The following is a 26,680-nucleotide window of genomic DNA, read 5'->3' on the forward strand; positions in this document are numbered from 1 at the left end:
TATTTTGTGCTTTTAGATAGATAGATAGATAGATAGATAGATAGATAGATAGATAGATAATAGACATATAATAGATGGATAATAGATAGATTATAGATAGATAGATAGATAGATAGATAGATAGATAGATAGATAGATAGATAATAGATGGATAATAGATAGATAATAGATAGATAGATAGATAGATAGATAGATAGATAGATAGATAGAGAGATAGATAGATAGATAGATAGATAGATAGATAGATAGATAATAGATAGAGAATAGATGGATAATAGATAATAGATAGACAGATAGATAATAGATAGAAAGATAATCGATAGATAATAGACATATACTAGACAGATAATAGCTAGATATATATTAAATATATAATAGATATATAATAGATAGAAATATATGAAGGATAGAAAATATGTAATAGATAGATAATAGATAGATGATAGATAGATAGATGGATAGATGATAGATAGATAGCTAATAGATAGATAATACATAGCTAGATATTTTATAAATATGAAAAGCAAGATAGAGAAATTGAGTTAGAGAGAAAAGATGTATAAGAGAAGGAAAGAATGAGAAGGAAAGAAAGAGAATGAAGAGAAAGAAGCAAGGAAGGGAAAGGGAAAAAAGATAGAAAAGAAAGAAAAAAAACAAAAGAAAGAGAGTGAAAAAAGAAAGAGAAATAGAGAAGAAAAAAGAAAGGGTGAAAGTAGGTAAGAGAATGAAATTAGGTAAGAGAGACAGATAGTAGAGAGAAAATGTAAGGAAAAGAGGACAAAGGGGAAAAAAGAAAGAGAAAGACAGGAAGAAAGAACGATACAATAGATAAGAGATGTAATATTTTTTGACAATTTATATAATTACCTTATTTTTGCCTTAGGTTAATGGACGCCTCACAAACTTACCATACTATCACTACAATGAGTTGATGCAACAAATAACCAGCTACAGTTCTGGATCTTCCGTGACGGTAAAAACTGCCTTTGACCTCACTATCATGTATGATGGCTGGAATTACCTACGTGTGGTTTTGCCCAGCACCTACAAAGGAGCTGTCAATGGTTTGTGCGGTAACAACAATGCTGACCCCTCTGATGATTTTACAACTGATGATGGCAGACTATTGAAAAGCCCAGAAGAGTTTGGAGACCACTGGAAGGTTGGAGATGTGGATGGATGTGCAGGAGAATGCCCTGATTGCCCCACATGCAAAGAGACTGACAAAGATGTCTACAAGAGTGACCGATATTGTGGACTTCTCATCAAACCCGATGGACCCTTCAGTCATTGCCATGAGTCTATCGATCCAACTCCATTCTTTGAGGACTGTGTATTTGATGCTTGTGCTTACAAGGGACACCAGTCTGTTGTCTGTGCCAGTATTTCAAATTATGTGTCTGAATGTCAAAGAAATGGTTCTCTCATCAAGGAATGGAGGACTGAATCATTCTGCAGTGAGTTTTACTATACTTTATATTTATCTTAAAACTTAGTTGTGTTTAATCGATACAAATGTGCATAACTTAATGGTTCTATTCTCATTTTATTGCTATAGCGTGGAATTGCCCAAGTAACAGTCATTACGAGCTCTCCGGTAATGGATGTCCTTCCTCCTGTTATGGACTTACATCTCCTTTAGTCTGTGAAAAATCTCCTACAGAAGGGTGCTACTGTGACAATGGCTACATCCGCAGTGGACAAGACTGTGTGTTAGTCACAGAATGTGGCTGTGTTTTTGAAAATACGTATTATAAGTTGGGTCAAGAATTCTTCATCGATGATCTGTGCCAGAAGAAATGTACATGTGAGAGCCATGGGACCACCACCTGCAAGGACCACAGCTGTGATGCCAATGAAGAGTGTAAAACTAAGGATGGTATTCTAGGCTGTCAGGCTAAAGAGCGTGGTCAATGTATAGCGTGGGGAGATCCTCACTATATAACCTTTGATAATGTCTACTATGACATGCAGGGCACCTGTCGCTACACCCTTGTCAGAGTTAATTACAGTCAAGGCATCTTTGAGGTGACAGTGGAAAATGAACCATATGGTAATGTGGCCGTCACCAAATCAGTCAGAGTGACTATTGGAAACCACGTCATACACCTGGAGAGAGGAAGAACCTGGATCATTGAGGTAGGTTGTAACTTCTACAGTCTCAAAGAAGATTTGTAGCCCAAGAACGATGAGTTCTCCATCCTGGTCATTTAAGTCTCATACTGTGTTTGTTTTCAATCTTAGATCAACAGAGAGCACTATCACATCCCATTCAAGTCTCAAAATCAGGACTACTGGATAAACAAAGAAGGAAATAATGTGATTGTACAGACCAAAAATGACTTTACAGTTCTATACGACCAGCAATACTTTGTTTCAGTCACTGTACCCAACTCATATGCCGGACGTACCGAAGGCCTGTGTGGCAAATACAATAAGGACTTGGGCGATGACTTCCGTCTACGTAATGGAGATGTTGTCACTGACTTGTCCTTATTTACTGAGTCTTGGACAGTGGCTAGAGATGGATCGACCTGTAGAGGATGTTCTGGAAGTCAATGTCCAACTTGTAGTGAAGCTGGAACCACTGAAGCTAATTCTACCACCAAATGTGGAATGATTGCAGACCCTCAAGGTCTGTTTAAGGACTGCCATGCCTTGGTACCTCCAGAGAGATATGCCAAGAGTTGTGTATTTGATACATGTGCTGGCCGTGCTGGTCAGGAATCTCTGTGTGCTAGTCTACAAGCCTACACAGCCTTATGCCAGGAAAAAGGAGCCAAAGTTCATCCTTGGAGAGAAGTTGCCGGCTGTCGTAAGTCAAGTTCATTTTCTATATTATGATATTTAGCTTCGAGCAAGTGCTGCTATTGCTGTATTTGGCTATATCCGGCAAACTCATAGGCAATGAACGGAGTGGTGGTGTGTATGGTTGATTACCTCTCCATTAAGACAGAGCCCTGTTCTTAGGATCAGAGTGATTGTCTGCAATCATCGAAAAATTACTTATTCTATGGATAGGTGTTAACTTAGCATGGCTTTAACTGCCCGAATTGGTCCAGTTGGACTTTTGTTACTGATTCCATGAGGTTTGTCAATCAGAGTAACACTACATGCAGAAGTATTCTGTCTGTAGAAATCATTAACTTAATAGAACTGACGGACCCCATTATTGGTCAACACAACCCTTCAGGTGCTGGTTTCCGCCATCGTACACAGCAATCATGGTTCCCATTATTGGATGTTGTACATGGAAATGAAGTATGAGCAGAACCTATCCTACACCATAACTCTATACCTTGCGATTTACATCATAGCTAACCAATTCTTTATAATATATGAGATCGGATCTCCTGCAGAACATGATCTCAGTCCGTTATAGCATTGATAACATTGTCTTCTTCATCCCCCGACAGCTCTTTCTTGTCCCGTCAACAGTCACTATGAAACATGTACCTGGACCTGTGATTTCACATGTTACAGTCTCTTGGGTCCAAGCACTTGTAGTGAACGATGCTATGAAGGTTGTCAATGTGACTCTGGATATGTGTTTGACGGAGAGAAATGTGTTACAGCAGACAAATGTGGATGCGCCCATAATGGAAGATATTTGAAGGTAAGTAGCCCATTTCCCAACTACTCCAAGATAAAGAAGGGTGATGAGGCTTAACCAGCCCTTGGTTATATCATACCATTATAGTAAATATGATGGGTCCAATACAAATTATATTTTTTTTTACAGTACCATGCTTGACCACACGGAGTGCCCTTTCATTCAGGCATAGTTATCAGTCTGTAGCTCCATCATACTGTCCAATTTACAGAATTGTTAAAAATTATATTTTGGAGGATTTTAGAGTTAATTATCACACTTAGTTTTGTTAATTTTAAGTGCTTTTGAAAAGTAAAAAACTATAAAATTCACACTAATGTTAAAATTATTATTGTTATGTTTCAGGAAGGTGAATCTGTGTTTACAGAAGATTGTGAGAAGAAGTGCACCTGCCAGAAGGGAGTTTTGTCCTGTGCTTTCTTCGGTTGTGCAACTTCCTTCTGCCAGCCGAGAGAAGGGGTGCGAAGTTGCCAGCTTCAAGGAACTCAATGTACCCTGAGAACAGATCGTAAATTCATTACTTTTGATGGCATCTCTGGACAGTTTCCAACCGATGGAGCGTACGTGATGTCGTCGTCATGCAGCAAAGACGAAAAAGACCATTTCATGGTGGTGGTCGAGATTAAGAAGTGCAGCAGATCGAAAGTAGGAAGAGCTCTGCAGATCTTTACATCGCAAGGGCTCATATCTGTCAACGAGCAGCAGGACATCTGGGTGAGATTTTTGAGGATATCTTCTGAATGTTGAGATTCTCAATATTTTTCCAATTTTTTTTTTCAATTTAGATATAGTTAAGGAGGTGCTGCACATTTTGCTTATAAAGTCCTTTGCTAGTGGCAATGTCCACCAGCAGCATTTGCATTTTGTGGATGAACCTGCATTGCTCTCTCTCTTCTTCTATTTCCTGCATATATGTCACGGGGGTAATGGGTAGACTAAGGCTGGTTACCCAGGCCCCCGCGATATCCCTCAGACTAGGGAAAACCCTGTCTGTCCCTCTCCCAGAATTTACACTGATGGTGTGCTTGTCTGGGCCGCCAGGCCTGACCCTGACTCCTGTTTCAGCCCTATGCTGAAACCTCTACCCGCCACCCAGTGATAAGACCACAAACTAACCTACACAGAAAGTACAGACAGGGAAAACTAAAAACGCACCACGCCGCAGACACACAGGAAAACACTATAATGTGCACAGGGCAAAAATAAACACAAATATAGGAAGGAGAAATATGACAAAGGATAATACACCACCAGATACGAAACTTCAACTCCGAGACCACAACTCCAGACCGAGATCACCAGGCACAAGACATAAGTTATAATCGGTGACGTCCAAAGTCCAGAATGACTATTTAAAGGCCACGGGCATGACCCAGCCTCCAACCAGATTACCAGCTAGATTAAAGGTACCTTCACACATAACGATATTGTTAACGATATCGTTGCTTTTTGTGACGTAGCAACGATATCGTTAATGAAATCGTTATGTGTGACAGCGACCAACGATCAGGCCCCTGCTGGGAGATCGTTGGTCGCTGAATAAAGTCCAGAACTTTATTTCATCGCTGGACTCCCTGCTGACATCGCTGGATCGGCGTGTGTGACACCGATCCAGCGATGTCTTCACTGGTAACCAGGGTAAACATCGGGTAACTAAGCGCAGGGCCGCGCTTAGTAACCCGATGTTTACCCTGGTTACCATCCTAAAAGTAAAAAAAAACACACACTACATACTTACCTACAGCCGTCTGTCCTCCAGCGCTGTGCTCTGCTCTCCTCCTGTACTGGCTGTGAGCATCGGTCAGCCGGAAAGCAGAGCGGTGACGTCACCGCTCTGCTTTCCGGCCGCTGTGCTCACAGCCAGTACAGGAGGAGAGCAGAGCACAGCGCTGGAGGACAGACAGCTGTAGGTAAGTATGTAGTGTTTGTTTTTTTTACTTTTAGGATGGTAACCAGGGTAAACATCGGGTTACTAAGCGCGGCCCTGCGCTTAGTTACCCGATGTTTACCCTGGTTACCGGCATCGTTGGTCGCTGGAGAGCTGTCTGTGTGACAGCTCTCCAGCGACCAAACAGCGACGCTGCAGCAATCCGGATCGTTGTCGGTATCGCTACAGCGTCGCTTAATGTGAAGGGGCCTTAACCCCGGATAACCTGGATAAAATCTAGCCGGCGTCACTGAGCGCATAGTGGACAAATGTGGAATTACCGCTGTCTGTCGGACGCCCTAGTGTGAATAGCGTCCGACATGACAAACAATATATCTGTGTATAGTATATGTATAGGGTCAATAATTTCTAAAGTTAAAAGTATACCGTCCATGTACATGAGCTATAGTTGTCATGAGCAGAAGGATTATTGGAGAGTGGCACCATGATGGCACAAGCCACAGTCCATCCACACAACCCAGAAGTATATGAACCCCATTTTGACAAGTTTGACCTTTTATATTTCTATCTACGTAACATTATTGTATGTTGGTTGGCATAATGGATTTAGGTCATCTTGAAAATGGATCCTTCGCAAATCTAGAGGAATTAATATTTTTTCGAAAGGCAACTTTATACCACTATTTTTGCACTATATTTTATTTTATTTTTTTTTTCTCTTCTCCATTTTTTTCATAGTTGAATGGTTGGGAGCTTCAAGCCCCAAGAGATCTTGGAAATGGTTCCGTGAAGATCCAGAAATCCCAATCTGGAACAACTGTAGAGCTGCTCGACCAGATAACTGTGACATTTAGCACTACTGGTGAAATACAGATAATTCCTAAGAATCAGATGTCCAAAAGGTTGTGTGGACCTTGTGGAAACTTCAACAGGGAGGCCGACGATGATCTCCTTCTAAAGACTGGTGAAGTGTCAGCGGATATCTCCTTTACAGTCCGCTCTTGGATTGCGAGACACTTGAGTCCATGGTGAGATTGACAGCATTTTTTTTATTGTAAAAAGTAATACTTATGATAAAACCTAAAGGCTTTGCCTCAAGTTCCTTTCTTCAGGAGCACATAGCTCCCCAGCTTCCTGCTTGTCGAGGGGCGGTGTGCTCATGAAGATTGACAGTTCAGGCCGGCAGCATCACTCAGCTCTGCAGCCTGAACTTTTCACATAATAAAACACAATGAGATGGATGTGGTACTACTGATTAGCGATGAGCGAACTTATGCGGAAAAGGGTTGCCAAATCCGAATGTGCCATATTCGTGCCGAATTTATGTTTGGTGATTGTTTTCGAACATATCCGCTAATCTCTAGTTGCATGAGCAAATATGTACAGAAAACAATCGGAAAACATAAGTTTGGCACGATTTATGGCACATTCCGATTCGGCGACCGTTGTCCGAAAAAGTTCCCTCATCTTTAAACCTGATATAGATTTTGTACTTTAAATTATACCTTGAGAAGGAAATAGTAAAATAAATAATTGTACAACTTTCATGCATTTATCATTTCAATTTCCGCTATTCAAAAACTCAACATTTTTTTCTTTTTCAATTTTTAGCTTGGCGTGACGAGTTTCATCTCAGTTTCTCCCGAAGCAAAAAGTAACCTGACTTCTCTTCATATGACACTACAACAAGAATTGTTTTTTACTATTCCAAAAATTTTCATCCAGCGAATACGTATAAAGTAAATGTCCCATGGTCGAAATCTGAAAAGAAAAATCAAATATAGAATGCAATGGCCAATACATCCCATTTTTTCATGACTGCCTCTCAACTAATGACTTTTCGACAAATTCATCAATTTACACCTTTCTTCGAGTTAACTTTCTGAGTTTAGTTTTCAGGTTTTTACGTCAATGTGGCTTTCCCAGCTATTTTTGAAAGCTAACTATTTAAAAAAAGTTTTAAAATTTGGTGCTACTCTACTCCATTCCATCCTCAGAGTGATTTTAAGTACATGTCAGTTATTTTGTCGCGTTTTTGTGCAACATTTTGCGAAACATGCTAAAAAGTTGGAAAACCAGTTAAAGACAGAAAAAAAGACAATTTTAGGCTTTATGCAAAATTCATGAATCTTGACCGCCATTTTGAGAATTTGGCGCAAAAAACAGCATACGCCAAAAACAAAAAGTGATTGAACAAAACACAAATGATGAATCAAGCTCATAGTCTGTGAAATCATTCAAAGGCTCACCTCTGTGTTTGCGAATAAAGAGTAAGGAACATCGAATCCTTGAATACTTGCATGAAATTTTGTTGAACTTTTTAATTTTGGATACAAATACTCAGATATTCCCGTTAGTATATAAACAATAAAAAAATATTTGCGCTGATAACGGTGTGGTTATAGATTTAAAAAAATTATATACTGATATCAAATGTTCAAAGCATCAAAAATATCTGAGAATTTTTGTTATTCACCAATAAATGTTTTAAAAAATCAAGTGGTAAAATTTGTGCATTTGTACGGTCTGCTTGTTGTATGGCAACTCAAAAAATGGAATATTATTGAGATTTTTAACCAAAAATGCCAGAATTGTATTTGTAGCAAAGGGAATGTTCTCCAAATCCGCCAAGTGCTCTGAAAAGTTATATCCGACTCTCCGAGGTCTCCAAGGACTCTATCGAACTGCTTTGAAGCTCTTCAAAGATGGCCATACTAATGTACACCTAAATGACAATTATGTTTTACTTCTTTTTTTCTCTTCCTGTAAAAGAGTGACAAAAAAAATGCTGAGTACTCGAAAAAAAAAATAGCAGTGGAAGCATTAAACTAAACTAAAAAAACAAGTGTATAAAATATTAGTAAAGTTTGTGACACGCACACCTCATGGGGCAGTCACAGGGATGAATGATTGTGTTTTTTTTACAATTTTTTTTTATTTTTTTTAATACAATTTCCCCATTCTCAAAAAGGAGAAATCACAAAATAGTAGGTGATAGGCAAAAAATAACAGCAGCAGTAATATTGGGGAGGTTTTTGCATAAAATACCAGTGTTGTTTGTGGCATGCACACTTTGTAAGGCAGTGTCTTCTGAAGGGAATTACGCTACTGTTTTGGGTTAGCTTCGGACCCGTTTAATCGAAGCTGGTGGCAGCATACCTTTGTACTGGGTAGTTGGGAGTCATTGTAGCGACTGCGGCGTTGATAATTTTTGTTCCTGCCTGAGTGGGAGTAGTTTATCGTGTCGCTGCAGCGTGCCCAATAGCCAGTACATAGCAGGCAGCCTTTCTGGCGACTAATTACCCAGGGTGCAGTACCTAATCTGACCTGAGAGTAAGGGGGGCACCAGAGAGCTGCAAGTTTCAAGTGGAACTGTAAGCGGGATATACATAAATCTGTGCAATTCGTGGTATATTGCAGAGCAGTGGGATACCTAGAATAAGCCCCTGCTGTAACCTAAGTGGTCAATAGCCTTGTGTGTGTTTTTTCATCACATTGTGGAGTGGAGGGATAACTAAGATAAGCCCCCCTGCACATGTGATAGCCGTCTGTGGGCCTAAAGTCACCCCGATCCGTGACGTAGGGTTGACGGTCTCGGAGTGAATCGTGACAGGCAGTCACAGAGTTTAATGTATTTTTTCTTTCAGTAATATTGGTGGTTTGCTTCTGCATAAATGAGATTGATTTGTAGCAGCACAATGGCCACACTGGTCAAGAAAGCATTAGCTGCCAGATACCCTATGCGGTCCTCCATGGTCTTACCTTACAGACTTATTCTGCTCTCATTTTTCTCTCCCAAAGGTCACGTTCACATGTTCAGTATCTGGTCAGTATTTTATATCAGTGTTTGTAAACTAAAAACCAGGAGTGGATGAAAAATGCAGACGCGGTGACTAGTTTCTATTATACATTTCCTCCGATTGTTCCATTCCTGATGTAAAAATACTGACCAAATACTGAACGTGGCTTAATAATTAAATCTGTGTTATGCAACGGGAGTGGTGAAACCACTATGTCATGGTCCGAGGAAACCCAGTAGAGAAAGAACGAGCATATGGTCAAGGAAAAATAGGACAAATAGAAATAAGGCTAACGAACTATGAAGATTGATTAAATACTCAAACAATGAAAGTTAAACTCATCCAACTTCCCACCTTGACCTGGGGATGATGATGTGAAGCACAGATGTGTGTATGAAAAGGGATTTCTAGTCTTCTGCAAAGAAAAAGGAGACTCTTTACAGGACACCATAGCTCCATCAAGAGGGACACAGATTTGACATTATGCAGGATGCCAGTTTAAGGAGCACGGCCCAAACTGGAAGAACAAAGAACTGATCCAGTGACCATCACTGAACTCATGGATATGTTTGGGGAAGCCAGGATTGGGACCCTACGGTCACCTGGATCCACGGAGATATTTGAGGAAACCAGGTTGGGACCCTCCGGTCAACTGATCTTCGTGGATATGTTTGGAGAAGCCAAGTTGGGACCCTTCAGTCATCTGGCTCCATGGAGACATTGAGAAAAGCCAGGTTGTGACCCTCCGGTCACCTGGCCACATGCCTCAATGTATTGTCAGCTTCCTAAGCTTGTCGTTACCTACTCTCTGTTTATGCCTGCCAAAAGCGGGGTGCCACTGGTGGGGGAAGTTGGCTCTTGAAGCCTCGAACTCGCAGCTGCTGTAATCTTGGTGATTCAGTGGAAGGGTGAGACTCTGTAATTTGCACCTTCTTGGGTGTTTTGCTGGGACTGTTCTATATGTTATTGCCTGTTAGGTGGTTGAATAAAATATTGCTACACTGTTTTACCCTCACCCTGTGTTGTCTAAATAGTATTCTGCCACTGGAAAGGAAAGCGGGCATTCAGTGGAATGAGCTTTGGTCCATGTGGTCTCGGGCCACTGAACCCTCGTGTCTCCACAGATGTTTATAAGAAGTACTGCCATTGTAGATTTTGCCATAATGTCGCAAAGACCTGAAATTGGCCCAGAATTTTACGGCAAAACAAATTCCAATGAAATTGTGCTCGATCCATCATATAATTGGGTAAGTAATTGGATTTGTATTGACAAATAATTAATTTGTGCCCCGATAGTTCATTCTTCATATTAGGGCTAGTCAGAATAATCACTGTTTATCTTGGAAGAATGAATCGTTTATCACTATGATCACTGCCATGCTGTAAGGCTAAGCTGGATGGGCAAAAACAATTAAAAAGTTAATTTACTTTCTGGATAAATAATGTAGGCCCAGAGCCGCAATCATTTCTCACACAGTTCGTGAGTAAAGAGACTCGTTCCATGCAGGGGAGGTGTAGTAACTACAAATTACGAGTCTGAGAATTTTTCATTTTTGTGCTAGAATTTGTTCTGGGTTGGTTCTGAATTCATTGTGTAAGGTTCCATCTATGGATACTTTGCAGGTTGTGACTTGTAGGTCAATGTTTTAATAATATTGGCTAAATCCGGTGGTCCTCAAGAATAAATGATTTGTGGACTTAAAGCAGATGGCTCTGTTATGAAAGTCTTGGTCCGCTCAAGGAACCTTCGATGGCCCATACCAGTTTTCACAACCCCTAGAAATTGGTCATGTTCTTACAACGGCCACAGGTCCCTTCGCGTCATTATCCTCCGCTGTGCTGGGAACTGTGGGACAGGTTAAGACTGGGAACTGGGTCCCACATATTTGTTTTATAACATTTTGTTGGTCGTAAATCCATTGGTTTAATTGAATCCTGTAGATGGAATATATGAAATTCATTGAAAAAAAGCGATATGAGATACCAGTATTGTGCGGGAACCTGATCTTCCCAGGCTGGAGTTTCACTTCAAGCTCAGCTGAAAAGCCAGGTCATGGAACAATTAACAATGGTCTCCGCAAATGAGCTGCCCTCCCGAGATGGATGAATCTGTCCACGAAACAGATTATTCACAGGTGATACAAAGAGAAACACAAGTGGAGTCAGAATATTCCTGATACTAGAAAATTACAAGCTAAACCTTATTGGCTGCAATAGAGTATAAACCCTCCCTATATAAATAGTGTCACGGCGTAAGAGAGGAGAAAACAGCACTCATGCTGGTATGATTATCAACCTATCTATCTATAATCTATCTATTATCTATCTACCTATTATCTATTATCTATCTATAATCTATTTATTATCTATCTACCTATTATCTATTATCTATCTATTATCTATCTACCTATTATCTATTACCTATCTATTATCTTCTATTATTTATCTATTATCTATCTAATATCTATCTATTATCTATTGTCTATCTATTATCTTTTATCTAATATCTATCTATCTATTATATATATATATATATATGTATATATCTCACTCCCATGGATATCTATTTTTCTAAAACTAGATAAGGGAAAATTTTATTTTTTTAACTCTACAACTTCAACCAAGTTCCTTTATTTTTCCAGATTAGATATCATCCCCAATATGACGTCCAGCATTGTGGTCCTGGTTTATATACTTTATATGGCAGGTGGGTGCTTTTTTCTCTCTTCCTTTCCTCTTTCTTCCTTTCCTTCCTTCCTCTCTTTTCTTTTTTCCTACTGTTCATCTACTCCCCAAGTTACTTCCTTTCCCCTTTCTCTACTCTTCATTTTATCCAGGTTCTTTGCTGGACTCTCCTTCATGTTGGGCAAATTATCTCGCTGGTTATCTCCTGGAACCATCGTATGCCTCAGCAGATCGTAACCTTCTGTTCCAATGCCTGTGTGTCCTCCTACCATCCTGACTCCTTTCCTCTAACCCTACTTTAGATAACTCCTTTTAGTTTGGAGCCATCACTGTAATCAGTAGACCACCACTTGTCTGGTTCCCGTGGCCAGCAAGTCATTTCCACTGTGTGGGAAATGTAATGATAGATGACAACCACCCAGATGAATGGACAGTTAGAGTGATTTACAGAGTGGTTCTCTGATCTGGATGATCGGGAGGAAGGTCCCAAGCAGGATATATCGACAAAGGGCATATTTATATGTGTTTTCTTTTTGAAACAATCCCTTTAAACCTAAACTCGCAAGAGCTGTAGCACAAGGATAACACATGTCAATATTCCCTTACCGATATGTCCTGCTTGGGACCTTCCATTGTGACATACGATGGTCACCATGAGATCATTCGCAACTCAGTTGCAGCCATAACGCTTGTCTTTGAGTTCTATACATAATTAAAAAACTTATTGCATATTTTTAACCTGTTTTGTAGGATCGATCATCTCCCTCCATGTTGGCCAAGACTTCATAACTGCTTTCCTTCAGAACTCCAACTTCTCCATGCTCAATGCTCAATTCCAGCTGACTATAACGGCATTCAGCGACCTCACAATGGTAAAGGTTTCCTTGAATGACAGAAACCTAAGTTGGTCCCTCCATCTTAACGAGAAGGATTCCCGTACGATAATTTTACCAGTGAATGTTGAAATGATTGGCACGGGCATCTTCAATTCCTCGATCTTGATAAGCTCCAACTATGATATATCTGTATTGGCTCGGAGTTCAAAGCTTCATTCTACTGCTCGCATCTTGGTGCTTCCGATTGACCAGTTGGACAATCAATACTACATTGTGACTCCAAACGAGGAAAATTCTGAAGCCGTACAAGAGTTTGCAGTGATTAATTACGACTTGCCATCCAAAATACAAATCTACCCCAAAAGCTTGGCCATAATGAATGGATTGAACTATACTTCTACTAAACCACTCACCGTGGAGCTTCAACCTTATCAGATCTTCCAGTTCCAAAGTTCCCGAGGATTGTCTGGGACCAGAGTGCTGTCAAATAACATTGTTGCTCTACTTAGTGGAGACTCTTGCTCTTGGAAGAGCAACCATTGTGGCCATATCTATGAACAGCTTCTTCCAGTATCTGGCTGGGGAAAGGAATATTTTGTGAGCCCCTTCCCCTTCCAATATCGTTCGGATATCGTATATGTGATGGCTTCCCAAGCCACAAAAGTCAACCACATCTCAGGCATTACAAATGGCAGCCTTGAAATCGGTGAAGGACAACTTTCTAACTTCCCCATCCCCTATAATTCCCCATTGATGCTTTCAGCCAATGTTTCCATACAAGTCTTGTTTTACTGCTCTGGTGGAATGACTGAGAAAATACGCTTCGACCCCTTTTTTATCTATGTTCCGGACATTTCCCAATTTTGCACCAAATACCAAGTTTATGCCCCTCAAGGATTTGTTAACGCTGTGGTTATAACTGCCAAGACATCGAGCGTCGCTGGCATTAAATTTGATAGGAATATTCTGCAGGGTATAAAATGGGAGAGGATTCCCGGCACAGAATATTCTTGGGCTAAGTATCGTTATAGAAGCCAGGCCAAATCTCTCATTGTAAGTCATCCAACATCTGTATTCTCGGTGCTAAGTGCTGGCATTTCACACAGCAGCAGCTATGGATTGTCCGGAGTTTGTTTTAAGGGTAAGTTACAATATTATTCTGTGCTCATCATCTTGTTTTATGCAGTCATCTCGGAGCTGTACAGGGTCTGCAAGGCCTTCCGAAAACATATGGGAGCATTACTGTCCTCATAGAACCTGACTGTGCCATGTAATGTCAAAGTATTTCATCCAAATTCCACATAATACTGCCATAGAGTATCTACACAATAGTGACACACAGAGGACACCGAAAATAGTTGATTGTGAGCGTACCACGTCAAGTTTTCCAAGTGTTTAGTTGACATCATTGGGTGCAAGTTCTCAGTGGGACTCTCACTCATTGATCACAGATGACATCCACCAAGGTTATATACAGTTCCTAAATAATTACACTATGGAGCTTAGTCTTTGGTTGGGGCAAAATGGCAGTAAGGACTGAATGATGCAAAGTATTGGTAACTTTTCCAATTTGCCCCATTTGACTATTATATAATCCAGTCGTTCTCCTGCAATTTGATTAAGACGGATTTACTCATTTTAAGTGGGAATTTCGATTTGTATCAAATAATTTTAATGCAAAATGATTCTATCAAGAAGAGGCTAAAAAAAAACCTTTGTTCGGATCTCCCCGAACCTGTGCCAACACGACCCGTTCTCTTATTAGCTTTTCTGTCTTATATGTTTTGTCTTCTATCTTCGTTCCGGGCCTCCAGCCAAGTCATCTATTCAAAGGCCCCACAGGGCCACGTGAGGCATGATACACGTCATAGTCACTACCTGTATGATGGCGTAGTGTCTAGTGAATGGAAGACCCAGTCGAAAGTGGCAGGAGACCCGAAACTAAGAAGAGTATTACCATCAAGATCTTTTTATGTTGTTTAAGTAGAAAGAACCTATTATTTTGAGGTGGCATAGAGATATCTCAGTAGTTTTGATCTGTGGCGGTCCAAGTGTTGAGTCCCCCACTGATTTTTAAAAGGAAGGGACAGAAGAGCTCTGCCATGAGTTGAACTCCTCCATGACTGAAGAGCTTGAGGGAAAAGCCACAAGATATGACTGATCGGCTCACCCAGCATTCAAGTTTTTCAATGAGCTGAGAGATGAAGCTCAGTGCTGGACATTGTTGAAGGTCAATGCCAACAACCCTGCCGGTGGCTTATCTCTCCTGTAAACCAGAAGATCGAGCAATTAAATCATAACTGTCCAATCATTCTCTGTCTGAACATCATCTGCAGAGGAAGAGCAGAGAAGATGACCATAAATAAACAAGTTTGGTGTAAGGGGCTTGAGAAGTCTTTCTTCAGTCTTGTAGTAGAGCAATATCTGGTTGAGCTCTTCTGCTCTTCTGTTTTAGTGACCTGTTGGTGTCTTACCCCAACGAAGACAATTTCTGACATGTTTTCCACCATAAAATTAGACATTTTTTAAGAGCTAGTAATTGTTTACATTTTTATTCAACTCAGGGATGGCTTCTTGTATGAATAAAGAGTGTAGAATAAAAGAGTCTTGTCACTTGGTCAAAGGGAAACCGGCATGTATCCCTGACAGTGAAGCCATCTGTCAAATTTGGGGAGACCCTCATTACCAAACCTTCGATGGCTTTGTCTATGACTTTCAAGGAACCTGCACTTACGTTGTTGCAAAGACTTGCATGGATCTGAGACCTGGAGGTGATTCTTCCTTACCAGAATTTACTATTGAGGCAAAACATTTTAACAATGGATCTCGACAAAGTTCTTATATCGCTCTGGTATCTGTGCGGATCTATGAATACAACATCACAATGGTAAAGTCTGAGGTTGGATATGTCAGGGTAAGTGACTCCATAGGTTTGGTAAGTTACTGTAAGACTTTTCTTTTTGGCCATGGAAGCTGAGAAATCTTTTTTATTAATCCTTAAGGTAAATAATGTGAGATGGTCGCTCCCTATGTTTTTGGATGATGGGCGGATCTACATCGCAACATCTGGTTTTCACGCATTGGTCGAGACTAGCTTCTTCCGAATTCGGTACGATTGGAATGTTTTTCTTTTCATCAAGATCCCAAGCAGCTTTCATGAGAATATCTGTGGATTGTGTGGGAACTATAATGGCATCCGAGATGATGACTTGGAGACCATCGATGGGAATCAGATTTCAGATATGGTGGAACTCGGGAGGAACTGGAAAGTGAAGGATGAATATTCGACCTGTTGGGATGACTGCAATGGACCATGCATGCCCATCATACCTGAAAAGGCTCCACTTTACTCACAAGCTAATGCATGTGGGATATTGAGGTAGGAGTCAACTCTTGAAGAACATTCAATGACTTTCATAGTTTCGGAAAGACCAATTGTAACAATATTTATGTTTTTAACGCAATAACCCATGGCTAGACTATTCATGGCACATAAGCTGTATTGCTAGCATTCTTTTATTCTTCTTCATAATCAGGAAGAAAGATGGGCCCTTCTACCGGTGTCATCAGGCCGTGGCTCCGGACATTTTCATGAAAAATTGCATCAGTGATATGGTGAAAAATGACGGCAATAATAAGATCCTGTGTCAGGCCGTGTCTGTTTACCTCGTGGCATGCCACGTTCAAGGAATTTATGTGGATGAATGGAGAAAAAGAGTTGGTTGTGGTAAGGAATGGTTTTACTACATGTAATTTGTTTTGCCTGTAATGTTTGTGATTTTAAAACATTCTTGGCAATGTTTTCTTTATACTATAATTTTTATTAAAAACAAATTGTAATCTTGCAATTTTCACACTGACCGTTAGGGTTTGTCGTAGCTGTTTGCGTTCTGACCCAATGTCAGATGACAGATCACCAGTGAGGCCAAATTGTAGAATTACGCCCTTAATTGACAAGCGCTTGGAGACAAAAGAATTCTAGTAAATCTATCAATTAAAGGCAAAAGGCACTTAAAGGCAAACTATTAAAGCTTCTATATCAGGTTCTTTATAGAATTCCTGTCCATTCAAGAAGACTTCACAGAAGTCACATTATCATCAGAGGCAGGATTACAATGACAGGTCACACCTCTATGCAGAAGTTAAAAAAACAAGATCCACCATTCTCAATAGATGCCACAGCTCACCTCCTCCTCCTGTATAATGACTGATAACATCTCTATATACAGTAGCTAACACAGGATCTCTCACCTCCCTTCACAATGATCTTTGCACATGCTCATTAGATGCTTGAATACAAGATATAGGGTAAGAATCCGTTTGTTGCTGCTAATGTAAATGTATATTTCCTGAAACAACAGGAAATTAAAGTCTAAAAAAAGTCCCTCCTGATTTGTTGTACTACACCATGTGATGTGACTTGTGCCTTGCCATAAATCATGTGATCCTTCACGGGCTGATGAAATCTTTTGCAACATGTGGCATCTATTTTTGGAAATTTGAGCAAATTGTTCTAATTCACACGGGTTCAGCAAATTCTTAAAAATTCTAAATGAATTTGATTCACATTGAATCAAATTGATCCTCTCTATTCTTCACCCATTCAAATGGCAAAATTAATTGTGAGTCTACATTCAAGTGGGTTTAGACAGTATTACCTTTATCCAATGAGATGTATGTGCGCTAATGCCAGCACATATTACAAGTTGGCATTAAAAATAAGATGAGCCAATAATATTGTTACAATGCATAAATGCTAATAACCTATATAAAGACTGACCGAATGATGTAATAAAGAGAGATCTGCTTTGATGCTCAATCTACTAGAGTGGCTCTTCCGTGCACATATTACAATTTTGTAATTTAATTTGAAACAGGAGCAAGATCTCAGAATGTCCCACATTATTTGGCAACGACACCTCTTCATTCTTCACCCGTTTATATGGCAAAATTAATTGTGAGTCTAAGGCCAGGTCTAGTTTAATGAATGGAAAACTGAGAAAGAGAAATGACCTGCTTCCCTTCGAGCAATGTGCAGAAAATTCAGAAATCTTTATGCCCCAAAACCTTCAATTGTTTGTAGAGTTAAAAATCCAAATGAGGATCCAATCTTCAGAAACAAAGAATCTTCTAAAGGTTGGGTTCAGATGGCCATATTGAAAATTGGGTGAGTTGCAGCTGTAAATTCCTCCGCGTGCTCCTCCAAATTGCGGACGGGTGCCGGTGTTGTGCCTACAATGCATGCCTCATTCTGATCTCCTCCACATTGCGGACAGGTGTCGGTGTTGCCCTACATTGCATGCATCATTCTAATCTCCTCCACATTGCGGACGGGTGTCGGTGTTGCCTGTTGTGAATTCCGCTCTTGGGCTCCCTCCGGTGGTTGTAAGTGGCACTTTTGTGAGTTCTGCTCTTGGGCTCCCTCTTGTGGTTTCTAGTGGTATGGCTGCTCCTTGGAGTTAGCTGTCATCAGCTGCCTCCACTTATCTTCTCTTCTGCTCGGCTATTTAGGTCTGGCTCTTTCTTCAGCCAGTGCCACTTGTAATTGGTTTCTGGTTGGATTCACATCTCTTTGGAGTTCCCTGTTATCCTGACCAGTTCAGCTAAGCTAAGTTTTTGCTTGCTCTTTTCTGTCCATAGATTGTGGACTTATCCATTCCGTGCTTTCTATGTTTGTCCAGCTTATCAGTGTGAATTTATTCTGTCTTGCTGGAAGCTCTGGGAGGCAGATTTGCCCTCCACACCTTTAGTCAGGTGTGGAGTTTTTTTGTAAACTCTGCGTGGATTTTTGTAGTGTTTTATACTGACCGCACAGTATTCCATCCTGTCCTATCTATTTAGCTAGACTGGCCTCCTGTGCTCATCCTGGTTTCATTCTGTGTATGTCTTTTCCCTCTCCACTCACAGTCATTATTTGTGGGGGACTAATCTATCCTTTTGGGGATTTTCTCTGAGGCAAGATAGTTTTCCTGCTTCTTTCTTTAGGGGTAGTTAGCTCTTAGGCTGTGACGAGATGCCTAGGGAGAGTTAGGAGCATCCCACGGCTACTTCTAGTGTTGTGTTGAGCTTAGGGACTGCGGTCAGTACAGTTACCTCGTCCTTCAGAGCTCATTCCATGTTGCTCCTAGACCACCGTATCATAACAGTTGCCCCTACAGTGCATCATTCTGGTCTTTAAAACAACCCAAAGTAGCGCATGCTGTGAATTTTTTTTACGATGACCATTGGTCCATGTGAAAAGTTGGCCAAGTGCACAGTTAGACTGGCTATAATTTGACCATGTGCCCTCCGTGTTTGGTCTGATGGAGCCCTAAGAACATATTAGCAAAAATAACAGCACTAGTGATCCGACCTGTAGTTGTTGAATATCAGTGGGTCCTTCACAACCTAATTAATATGTGTCCTCTTGATTTTCAGAAATTGAATGTCCAAAAAACAGTCACTATAGTCCCTGTGGGAATCCATGTCCCGAGACCTGTGCCGGACGGCCATCTTCTTGCGAGCTGGCGTGCATGGAAACTTGTGAATGTAATCCCGAGTTTGTGTTACAAGAAGGAATTTGCATTCCAAGAAAAGAGTGTGGCCACTTCTGTAGCGGTCGATATTACCCCAAAGGAGAAATATTTTGGGGAGATAACAGCTGCACGCAGCGATGTACTTGTGACTCCAACTCAAACAAGGTCAGGTGCTGGAAGTCTGAGTGCCAAGTTGGAGAAGAGTGTGCGGTAAAGCGTGGCATTAAGGATTGCTACCCAATCAGTCATGGCCAATGCGTGGTCTTTGGAGATCCGCACTACGTTACATTTGATAAAGTTGATTACACGTTCCACAGCACCTGCGCTCATCGATTCTCACAACTGTGCGATAAGAGCCTTGGACTGACAGACTTTTATATCGAGATTTCCAACAGTAAACAACATGTCCATGATGTCTCCTCCACCAGGATTGTGCTAGTGAGAGTCTACAGTGTAGAGATTCTGTTGAGCAGCATGATCCCCGGCAGAGCTACGGTAAGCAGAATGGGGTGCAAATAGAGATGAGCAAATTTATTCAAGGTGGAATGAGTTCACCTCCTACTTTTCTCAAATTTTGGATTTTCTTGAACCTCAAGTTTTTGCAATTTGTGAGAATTGAGCATAATGGCAGTCAAGTTGGCTGTGGTAGAGGTGGGGTAGGTAAGTGAGTATTAATTATGTGGGGAGAAAAATGGAGTACTCACCATTGCTTGCAGTTTCAAATAGAGTTTGTGGAGACAATGTGGCTGATCGGTGTTTCGCCTGTGAGTACAGTAATGCTTCCTCTGAGCCTTGATACTCAGAGGAAGTGTTACTCACAAGCGAAACAGTGGATAGCCACATTGTCTTAACAAACTCTGTTTAGACCCACAAATAGACCTTATTTTAACGCACAGTGGTGAGTGCCCTATTTTTCTCCCTACGATACGTAATGGGCTTTTTCCTGGTGAGCACCATCAAGACGGTTTATTAGCTGCTGAATCTTGACTCATTTTTCATTGTTGTTAAACGCACATAATGTGCATAGAAGTAGTGCCAAATCACTATATATTTTTCTAAATTTACTGTTTATATTTATTTTGCACCCAACATTTATTATACTCTTAATTCTCAAAAACTCCAGAGCAAAGTTAGGAACATTCGATTTGCATTGAATAATTTAGATGCCAAATTCGAGCAATCTACTAAGTTAGATTTGCTCTTCTAAAATAGGACTTTATGGCAGTTTTTTTTTTGCTTCAAATAGAAATAAATGTGTTTTTCAATATTTGTCGAATTCAGAATCGAATGAGAAGTTCCTTATATCCAGTCACTAATTATCTATCATTCTCTTTTTGCAACGTTAAATAGACAATTTTGCTTTTTGCCCTTCAAACAAATGGACATCTCCAAGACATCTCAACTTCACGACCCCAAAACATGCAGAAAAATAGATTCCTATGCAGACTGTCACAGTTTTTTTAAGGTATTCTCCAGTCTAGAGAATCCATTTTAATATTCTAGAATGATAGAGTTGGTAGAGATGTATCCTTGATTTGGCATCCTCTTCTCTTAACCCTGCTGTTGTCTTCAGTCAAAAACGACCGACCTTGAACTTCAATATTTTAAATATTCAAGATGCGGCTCTGAAACCCGTGGCCGACCGACCCATCCTCATTTAAGTCAATCAACCACAAGTTTCAGAACCGCATCTTGAACACCCCAAAAAATACCAAAGTTCAAAATCGGTCTCCCCAGACCGAAGACAACAGCAGGGTTTAAGGAAGAACCGTTCTGAAGATGGTCTCTCGCAAGGCTCAAGTACACATTAGGCTAAAGTCGTCTGGAATCAGACCTCAGCCTAGTATGTATGATGACCTTCAATCATCTGTTGAGCGAGAGAGCGATCTAGCATTTTGGATTTCTATTAGACAATCCTTTGGTTCTCCAGTAGATACCACCAGCCTGGTAGTGGCTCTCATATGAACATGTCAAGCAAAAAGTTCCTGTGTATGGGGACCCCTAGAGAGGTAGCTGTCAATCAAACAATGAATGCGCACCAGTGGAGGACAGACCATTGGTGCAAGCTGTGCAGCACAGTGTTCCAAGAGCTAAAGAGGTCACATCCAACTCCAAAGCAGGTGGTGGAATTGTGCATTTTTAAGAGTTTTGAGCCTGTAATGACCCATATCTTGTTCCTACACAAGGAACTCTTCTGTCTGAGTCCACTTTTGATGGCCACCCTAAAACTTAATTTCTCCCATGGTCTCGTGGCAGGGAAACTCAACGTCTACCGCACATTCACCCAACAGCTTTCAGCACACGATTGTACGCCCCAACCCTGATTGGGGTTTTTTGAGGAAGGGTTTTTCCAAAGAGAGGGATCCTTTTAAAGAGAATTTCGACCCAAGATAATCAACCACATGTTAATAACTCGTGAAGTCTCTAAGGTTTGGTCATTCTGTTTTATGTGCATGCGTGAATATTGGTATCTTCTATTTAGTTATGGAGGTACCGTAATTATTTTTTTAAACATTGACATTAGAAAGAACTTCATATTGGATTTTTCACAAAACTATTTTATAATTTAATGTTTTTTTTTTAAATGTATTTAAGGTGAATGGTGTTTTGTACAACCTCCCCATTAACTTGAACATGGAAAAGATCCAAGTATTTGTCAAGTGGCAGCATGGAGTCATCTCAACAGAATTTGGCATGGAAGTGACATTTGATTGGGACAGTCGAGTCTCAGTGGCCCTTCCAGACTCCTACACTGGGGCTGTTTGTGGACTTTGTGGAAACTTTAATGGGAATAAACAAGATGAGTTCGTGTTGAAGAACGGAAAAGTGACTAACGATATTACAGCTTTTGCGGAAGCTTGGAAGATAACGGAAACAATTCCTGGGTGTGGAGATCTGATGCCACCGCCTTGTGAGCTGCTGCAACTATTAGAAAAAAATCAAAGGACACTTCTGTCTGATTGTGGGATTATTCTGAAAGACGATGGGCCTTTCCGAGACTGTCATAGAGTGGTCAACCCTGAACCCTATTTCCAATTCTGCATTCTTGACTTCTGTTATCACTCTGCCAGACAAGACGTCTTCTGTAAGGTGATAGAAGCCTATACTGCTGCTTGCCAGGGAGCAAATGGGATTGTCTACGAATGGCGAAAAAATGACTTCTGCCGTAAGTTACTGGACCATATTGTTTTATTTCAGTTGTGCACAATATTCTATTAAGACCTGAGAACTTCTACTATATTGATGTTTGCCTGATGTTATACAGTTATTGACTTCTCCTGACTTCGTGATTTATTTCACCCAAATTCAACTTCAAATTTCCATTTTCATTAAATGGAATTTGAATTCCTTCCTCATTATGCTCTGGGTGCCATTTAGGCCTCTTAGCATTATAATGGTAGGTTGAAAAGAAAAAATACTGACTTAGGGCAGGAGCAGATGACCGAATTTTCAGTCCGAGTGCGATACGACAAAACATCGGATCGCATTTGGAACAGTGTTATGCCGTGTGGCCGTGTACATGTCCAACATTTTTCCATGGACAGAGTCTGTCGGAGGAAACAATAGCTGAATGTCTGAGTTTGATCCAATATTTGGATCACACTTGGTCATGCAAGTCAATGAGTCCATGGAAACCAATGGATTGCACTCGGACAACATCTGAAAGCAGTCTGATTTCCATGGACTGACAAAATGGAGAAGACGAATCTCTTATAAAATCGTATTCAAGAGATTTCCTCCAAAAAATCAAGACAAATTCAGTTCACCTCAAACTGTTTCACCCATCTCTCATTAGACTAACATCATTGCTTCAATTGTTGATGTCCATTTTCCTTAATTCCCTTTGCAGAAGCTTGGTGCCCAGAGAACAGCCACTACACACTGTGCTCCGGCGCTTTCCAGAAGACCTGCAGCCACCCCAACCCGCCATCCACCAATATCAACCACTGCAGAGAAAATTGTGATTGTGACGATGGCTACTTTCTTGAAGGTGACCATTGCATCCCTAAATCTGAGTGTGGCTGCCTTCATGATGGAATATATTATAAAATCAATGAAATATTCTTCCCCACACCAAACTGTGACATGAAATGTCTCTGCCAATATGACGGGTTGGTTCAGTGCTCTCCATATTCATGTAGTCCTCACGAGGTCTGTAAGATAAAAGATGGCGCCAACAAGTGTCACGCAACCAACGTGGCCATGTGCTCCGTGCTCGGGAGTTCTCACTACTACACATTTGATGGTGGCAAATATCAGTTTCAAGGAAACTGCACTTGTGTTCTCGCGATAACCTGCTTATACAATGCCAGGCTGCCGGCCAACTTTTCAGTTATTTTGTCAACAGTTTCTCCGAAGAGGGTCGGAGTTTTCCTAAATGACATTCAGATAATCTTGACCGAAGGCAAAAAAGGAACAGTTCAGGTAAGTCATAAAGAAAATTGCCACACTCTTATAGTTTTATTTTTCCAAAGGAAAATGCCCTAAAGACTCCCTATCAGGTCGATCTCCTCAAAGAAGCTCAGGACCTTCAAATAGCCAAAACACATGGCGTCCCACATGAGCACTTACATCAAAGAGTCTGAAAGGGTTTTTTTTTTGAGAGATTCAAAAACATATTTTCAAGTGGAAACTGCTTGTTCCTTTTATGGGAAATTTTTTGCTTTCTGAAGTATTTCCAGAAGTAACTTGATGAGTTTTGGAAGTGATTTTTTTTCCTGATGCATTTTTTGTAGCCTTTTGTTTGAACAATTCCCCATTGGCGGCAGATTAAATCAGGAGCCGCTTCGAAGAAGTAACCCACACTTCCTTTTTATTCACCAGGCGTTTTTCAAAACCTTAAGTGAGAAAATCATTTTCAGGATTCCTGAAGCCGGTAAAAGAAACGACCGGTCCATTCTTCATGCACATTTCCACATACTTGAAAGTAGAGCCATAGCAAGAACGATGGCAAAACCACTAGGAAAACTTGGAGGATGCATCGGTACCTAACCAAATACTGAACATATGAACAGCTAAGGGGAAGTCCAATAGAAATGAATAGAAAGGTTCTTAGAAACATTTTTAAGAAATATTTCAGGCATTTTTTATGTGGACCAGCTCGAAAACCCCTCTGTGTCCACATACCCAAGCAATGCTGCCTCACAATGAAGGTCTCTGGTATGACTGGCAACTCAAATTCGGGTTCAAGGTTCATTATAGGGTCAGGCTTGGTAGACACCTATGACTTGGGATTTAGATATAATTTTATATCTCTTTGATTAACTGTCTCTCTAAACTTTTTAAACTTATTTTATGTGGTAGCAAAAAGGGGCGTGGATCGCGTGGATACCAGCAGTGCAATGTGAACATTTTTTCAGAAAGAAGGACGATCCAGCATAGTGGACTTCAATAAAATGTAAACTTTTATTTGTAGAAAAGCATAAAATTGATAATCCAATGTCACAACCACACCAGGGAGTTATAGGTAATCACGTTTCGGATAGAGATCCTTATTTAATTGAAGTTGTGTTCCTTTTTATGAAAATTAATTCTCCTACAGGACATTTTTTATTACTTGTTTGGAGTGATATAACATTGCCAAGAGTGTCGAATTAGTTTTCAGATCTTTTCTATAAGGAGATATTGAAATATTAGTATCATCATTGTTATTATTAAGAGTGATATCTAGAAATTCAATTTCTTTTTCTTGTATGTTATGTGTAAATTTAAGGTTCAAATTATTAGATTTAGATATTGTACAAACTTCTCTGCCGATTCCAAAGGTCCCTCCCATACCAAGAAGAGGTCGTCGACATAACGACCGTAGCACCTGATATGGGAGGAAAAGGGATTAGACTCAGAGAAAATATTTAAATTAATTTGCATAAAAATGAACATTACATCTGAATTAAAATTAAAACGAGAAGCGTTATCAATAAATATTAGATTGAAGGAATGCAAATATCCCAAATGGATGCTCCAACGAGCAAACAATATTGTTGATAATATTCCAAGATGAGAAATATTATTAAATTTGAAAAAAATAATACCAAAAGAAGTCAAAAGTATAACCAGCTTGCATTCATTTCTAATTTTTGCTCAGTTTCTAATTATAAAAACGATTATTAATAGTCATTCATCCATGCTTTATCGAGACAAAAAACCTAGATACATACTGTCCATACCTATTAGGTATTCGTAAAAAAAAAGTGCAAACATTGGGAAGCTTACGTTCTCCTATCCTAAATATAAATCATGACCCCCGATCCAAGGACACTTGACTAAATACAACGGGCTTCTACAAATGCGGTCGCAATGTTTGCAGATGTGTAGAACATTGTACCACATTTATGTCTGCAGCAACCAAGAAAACATATTCTACAAAAAACTTTATTAATTCTAATTCCACCTTTTTGGTGTACCATATTAGCTGCAAACTATGTGACATCCAGTATGGTGGATGCACAACTAACGCACTGAAAGTCCGTATCAGATGTCATTTATCTGATGATTCTAACAAATTAACTACCAAATGCTCAGCGGCTTCTAAACACTTTAGCATAAAACATGGAGGAGATACCTCTCACAGCAATGAATAAGGATCTCTATCCGAAACGGGTTTGCCCGTAATTCTCTGGTGCGGTTGTGACATTGGGCTATCCGTTTTATGCTTTTCTACAAATTAAAGTTTACATTTTATGTGTGGGTTGTCGCGTGACATTCTGTTGAAGAGCTCCAGATTCTGAAGAGTTTTGATTGTGAAAATGTAGATATTTAGAGACATAAGGTAGCAGTATACAGGGTCCAAATTGACCATCAAAGTAGAAGAGGATCCTCTGAAGGGTTTGGGCTCTGATGCCATTACAGGTCCACAGTAGAGTTGATTTGCAGGACCTGGTCCATCAATTATGACAGTAATCAGTGGCCTTCTAATGGGAACCTTACCTAACGACATATATGTCTCTTCTTTAGACTACCCAGGCTGGTGCAATGTCACATGTGTGTCACGCTACAACTATCATGTTGCGCCAGGCCAAAAGAAGAGCCATGGATATGCTGGAGGAAGGAGACAGTTTTCAGGGATCCTCTCCCTTGGCCACTGATTTTTGATGGGGCCAATCGACCAGGTCCTGATAACTGATTAGCGTAAACTTTAGCTCCAAGATTCTAGCTGGAGACTACTTAATTGGGAAATTAATTTGAAGCCAATCCCCTGTTACTAAGGTAGCTTTCTTACGGGAAGATAAAAAAGCTACCTTAGATACTAATTAGCTTTTGCAAATAATATGTTATTTGTATAAAATAATTGCAACAAACATTATCTCATGAAAAGTAGATGAGGACATGTTATGTATAGATAG

The 26,680-nt window shown here is 40.2% G+C and overlaps 2 protein-coding genes across 2 annotated transcripts in view; both read left to right on the forward strand.

Annotated features, from left to right (window-relative positions):
* LOC138651736 (IgGFc-binding protein-like) overlaps positions 1–8,337 on the forward strand; it is a 40,078-nt gene extending 31,741 nt beyond the window's left edge. The window contains exons 30-36 of the mRNA XM_069742182.1: positions 884–1,457; positions 1,559–2,139; positions 2,245–2,815; positions 3,417–3,616; positions 3,959–4,327; positions 6,240–6,529; positions 7,113–8,337. Coding sequence (XP_069598283.1) covers positions 884–1,457; positions 1,559–2,139; positions 2,245–2,815; positions 3,417–3,616; positions 3,959–4,327; positions 6,240–6,529; positions 7,113–7,122 — 2,595 coding nt within the window. The 3' untranslated portion in view covers positions 7,123–8,337. The remainder of the gene's footprint in view (positions 1–883; positions 1,458–1,558; positions 2,140–2,244; positions 2,816–3,416; positions 3,617–3,958; positions 4,328–6,239; positions 6,530–7,112) is intronic.
* Positions 8,338–19,625: 11,288 nt separating this feature from the next.
* On the forward strand, positions 19,626–26,429 carry LOC138651601 (IgGFc-binding protein-like). The gene is made up of 4 exons (XM_069741910.1): positions 19,626–19,832; positions 21,933–22,503; positions 23,188–23,762; positions 26,292–26,429. Exons 1-4 carry the CDS (start codon positions 19,812–19,814, stop codon positions 26,427–26,429), a joined length of 1,305 nt encoding a protein of 434 aa, XP_069598011.1. The 5' UTR covers positions 19,626–19,811.
* Positions 26,430–26,680: the final 251 nt, after the last annotated feature.

Source organism: Ranitomeya imitator, chromosome 10 (genome assembly GCF_032444005.1).
Source record: "Ranitomeya imitator isolate aRanImi1 chromosome 10, aRanImi1.pri, whole genome shotgun sequence".
In the NCBI taxonomy this organism is placed as follows: domain Eukaryota; kingdom Metazoa; phylum Chordata; class Amphibia; order Anura; family Dendrobatidae; genus Ranitomeya; species Ranitomeya imitator.

What these genes read in the sequence shown, in the direction of transcription:
- LOC138651601 (XM_069741910.1), top strand. Translation starts at nt 19,812, where the DNA reads ATGATCCCCGGCAGAGCTACG. An exon ending in TGATCCCCGGCAGAGCTACG is followed by an intron (nt 19,833 to 21,932) that starts GTAAGCAGAATG and finishes AATGTATTTAAG; the next exon opens with GTGAATGGTGTTTTGTACAA. An exon ending in GCAAAAAAGGAACAGTTCAG is followed by an intron (nt 23,763 to 26,291) that starts GTAAGTCATAAA and finishes TCTCTTCTTTAG; the next exon opens with ACTACCCAGGCTGGTGCAAT.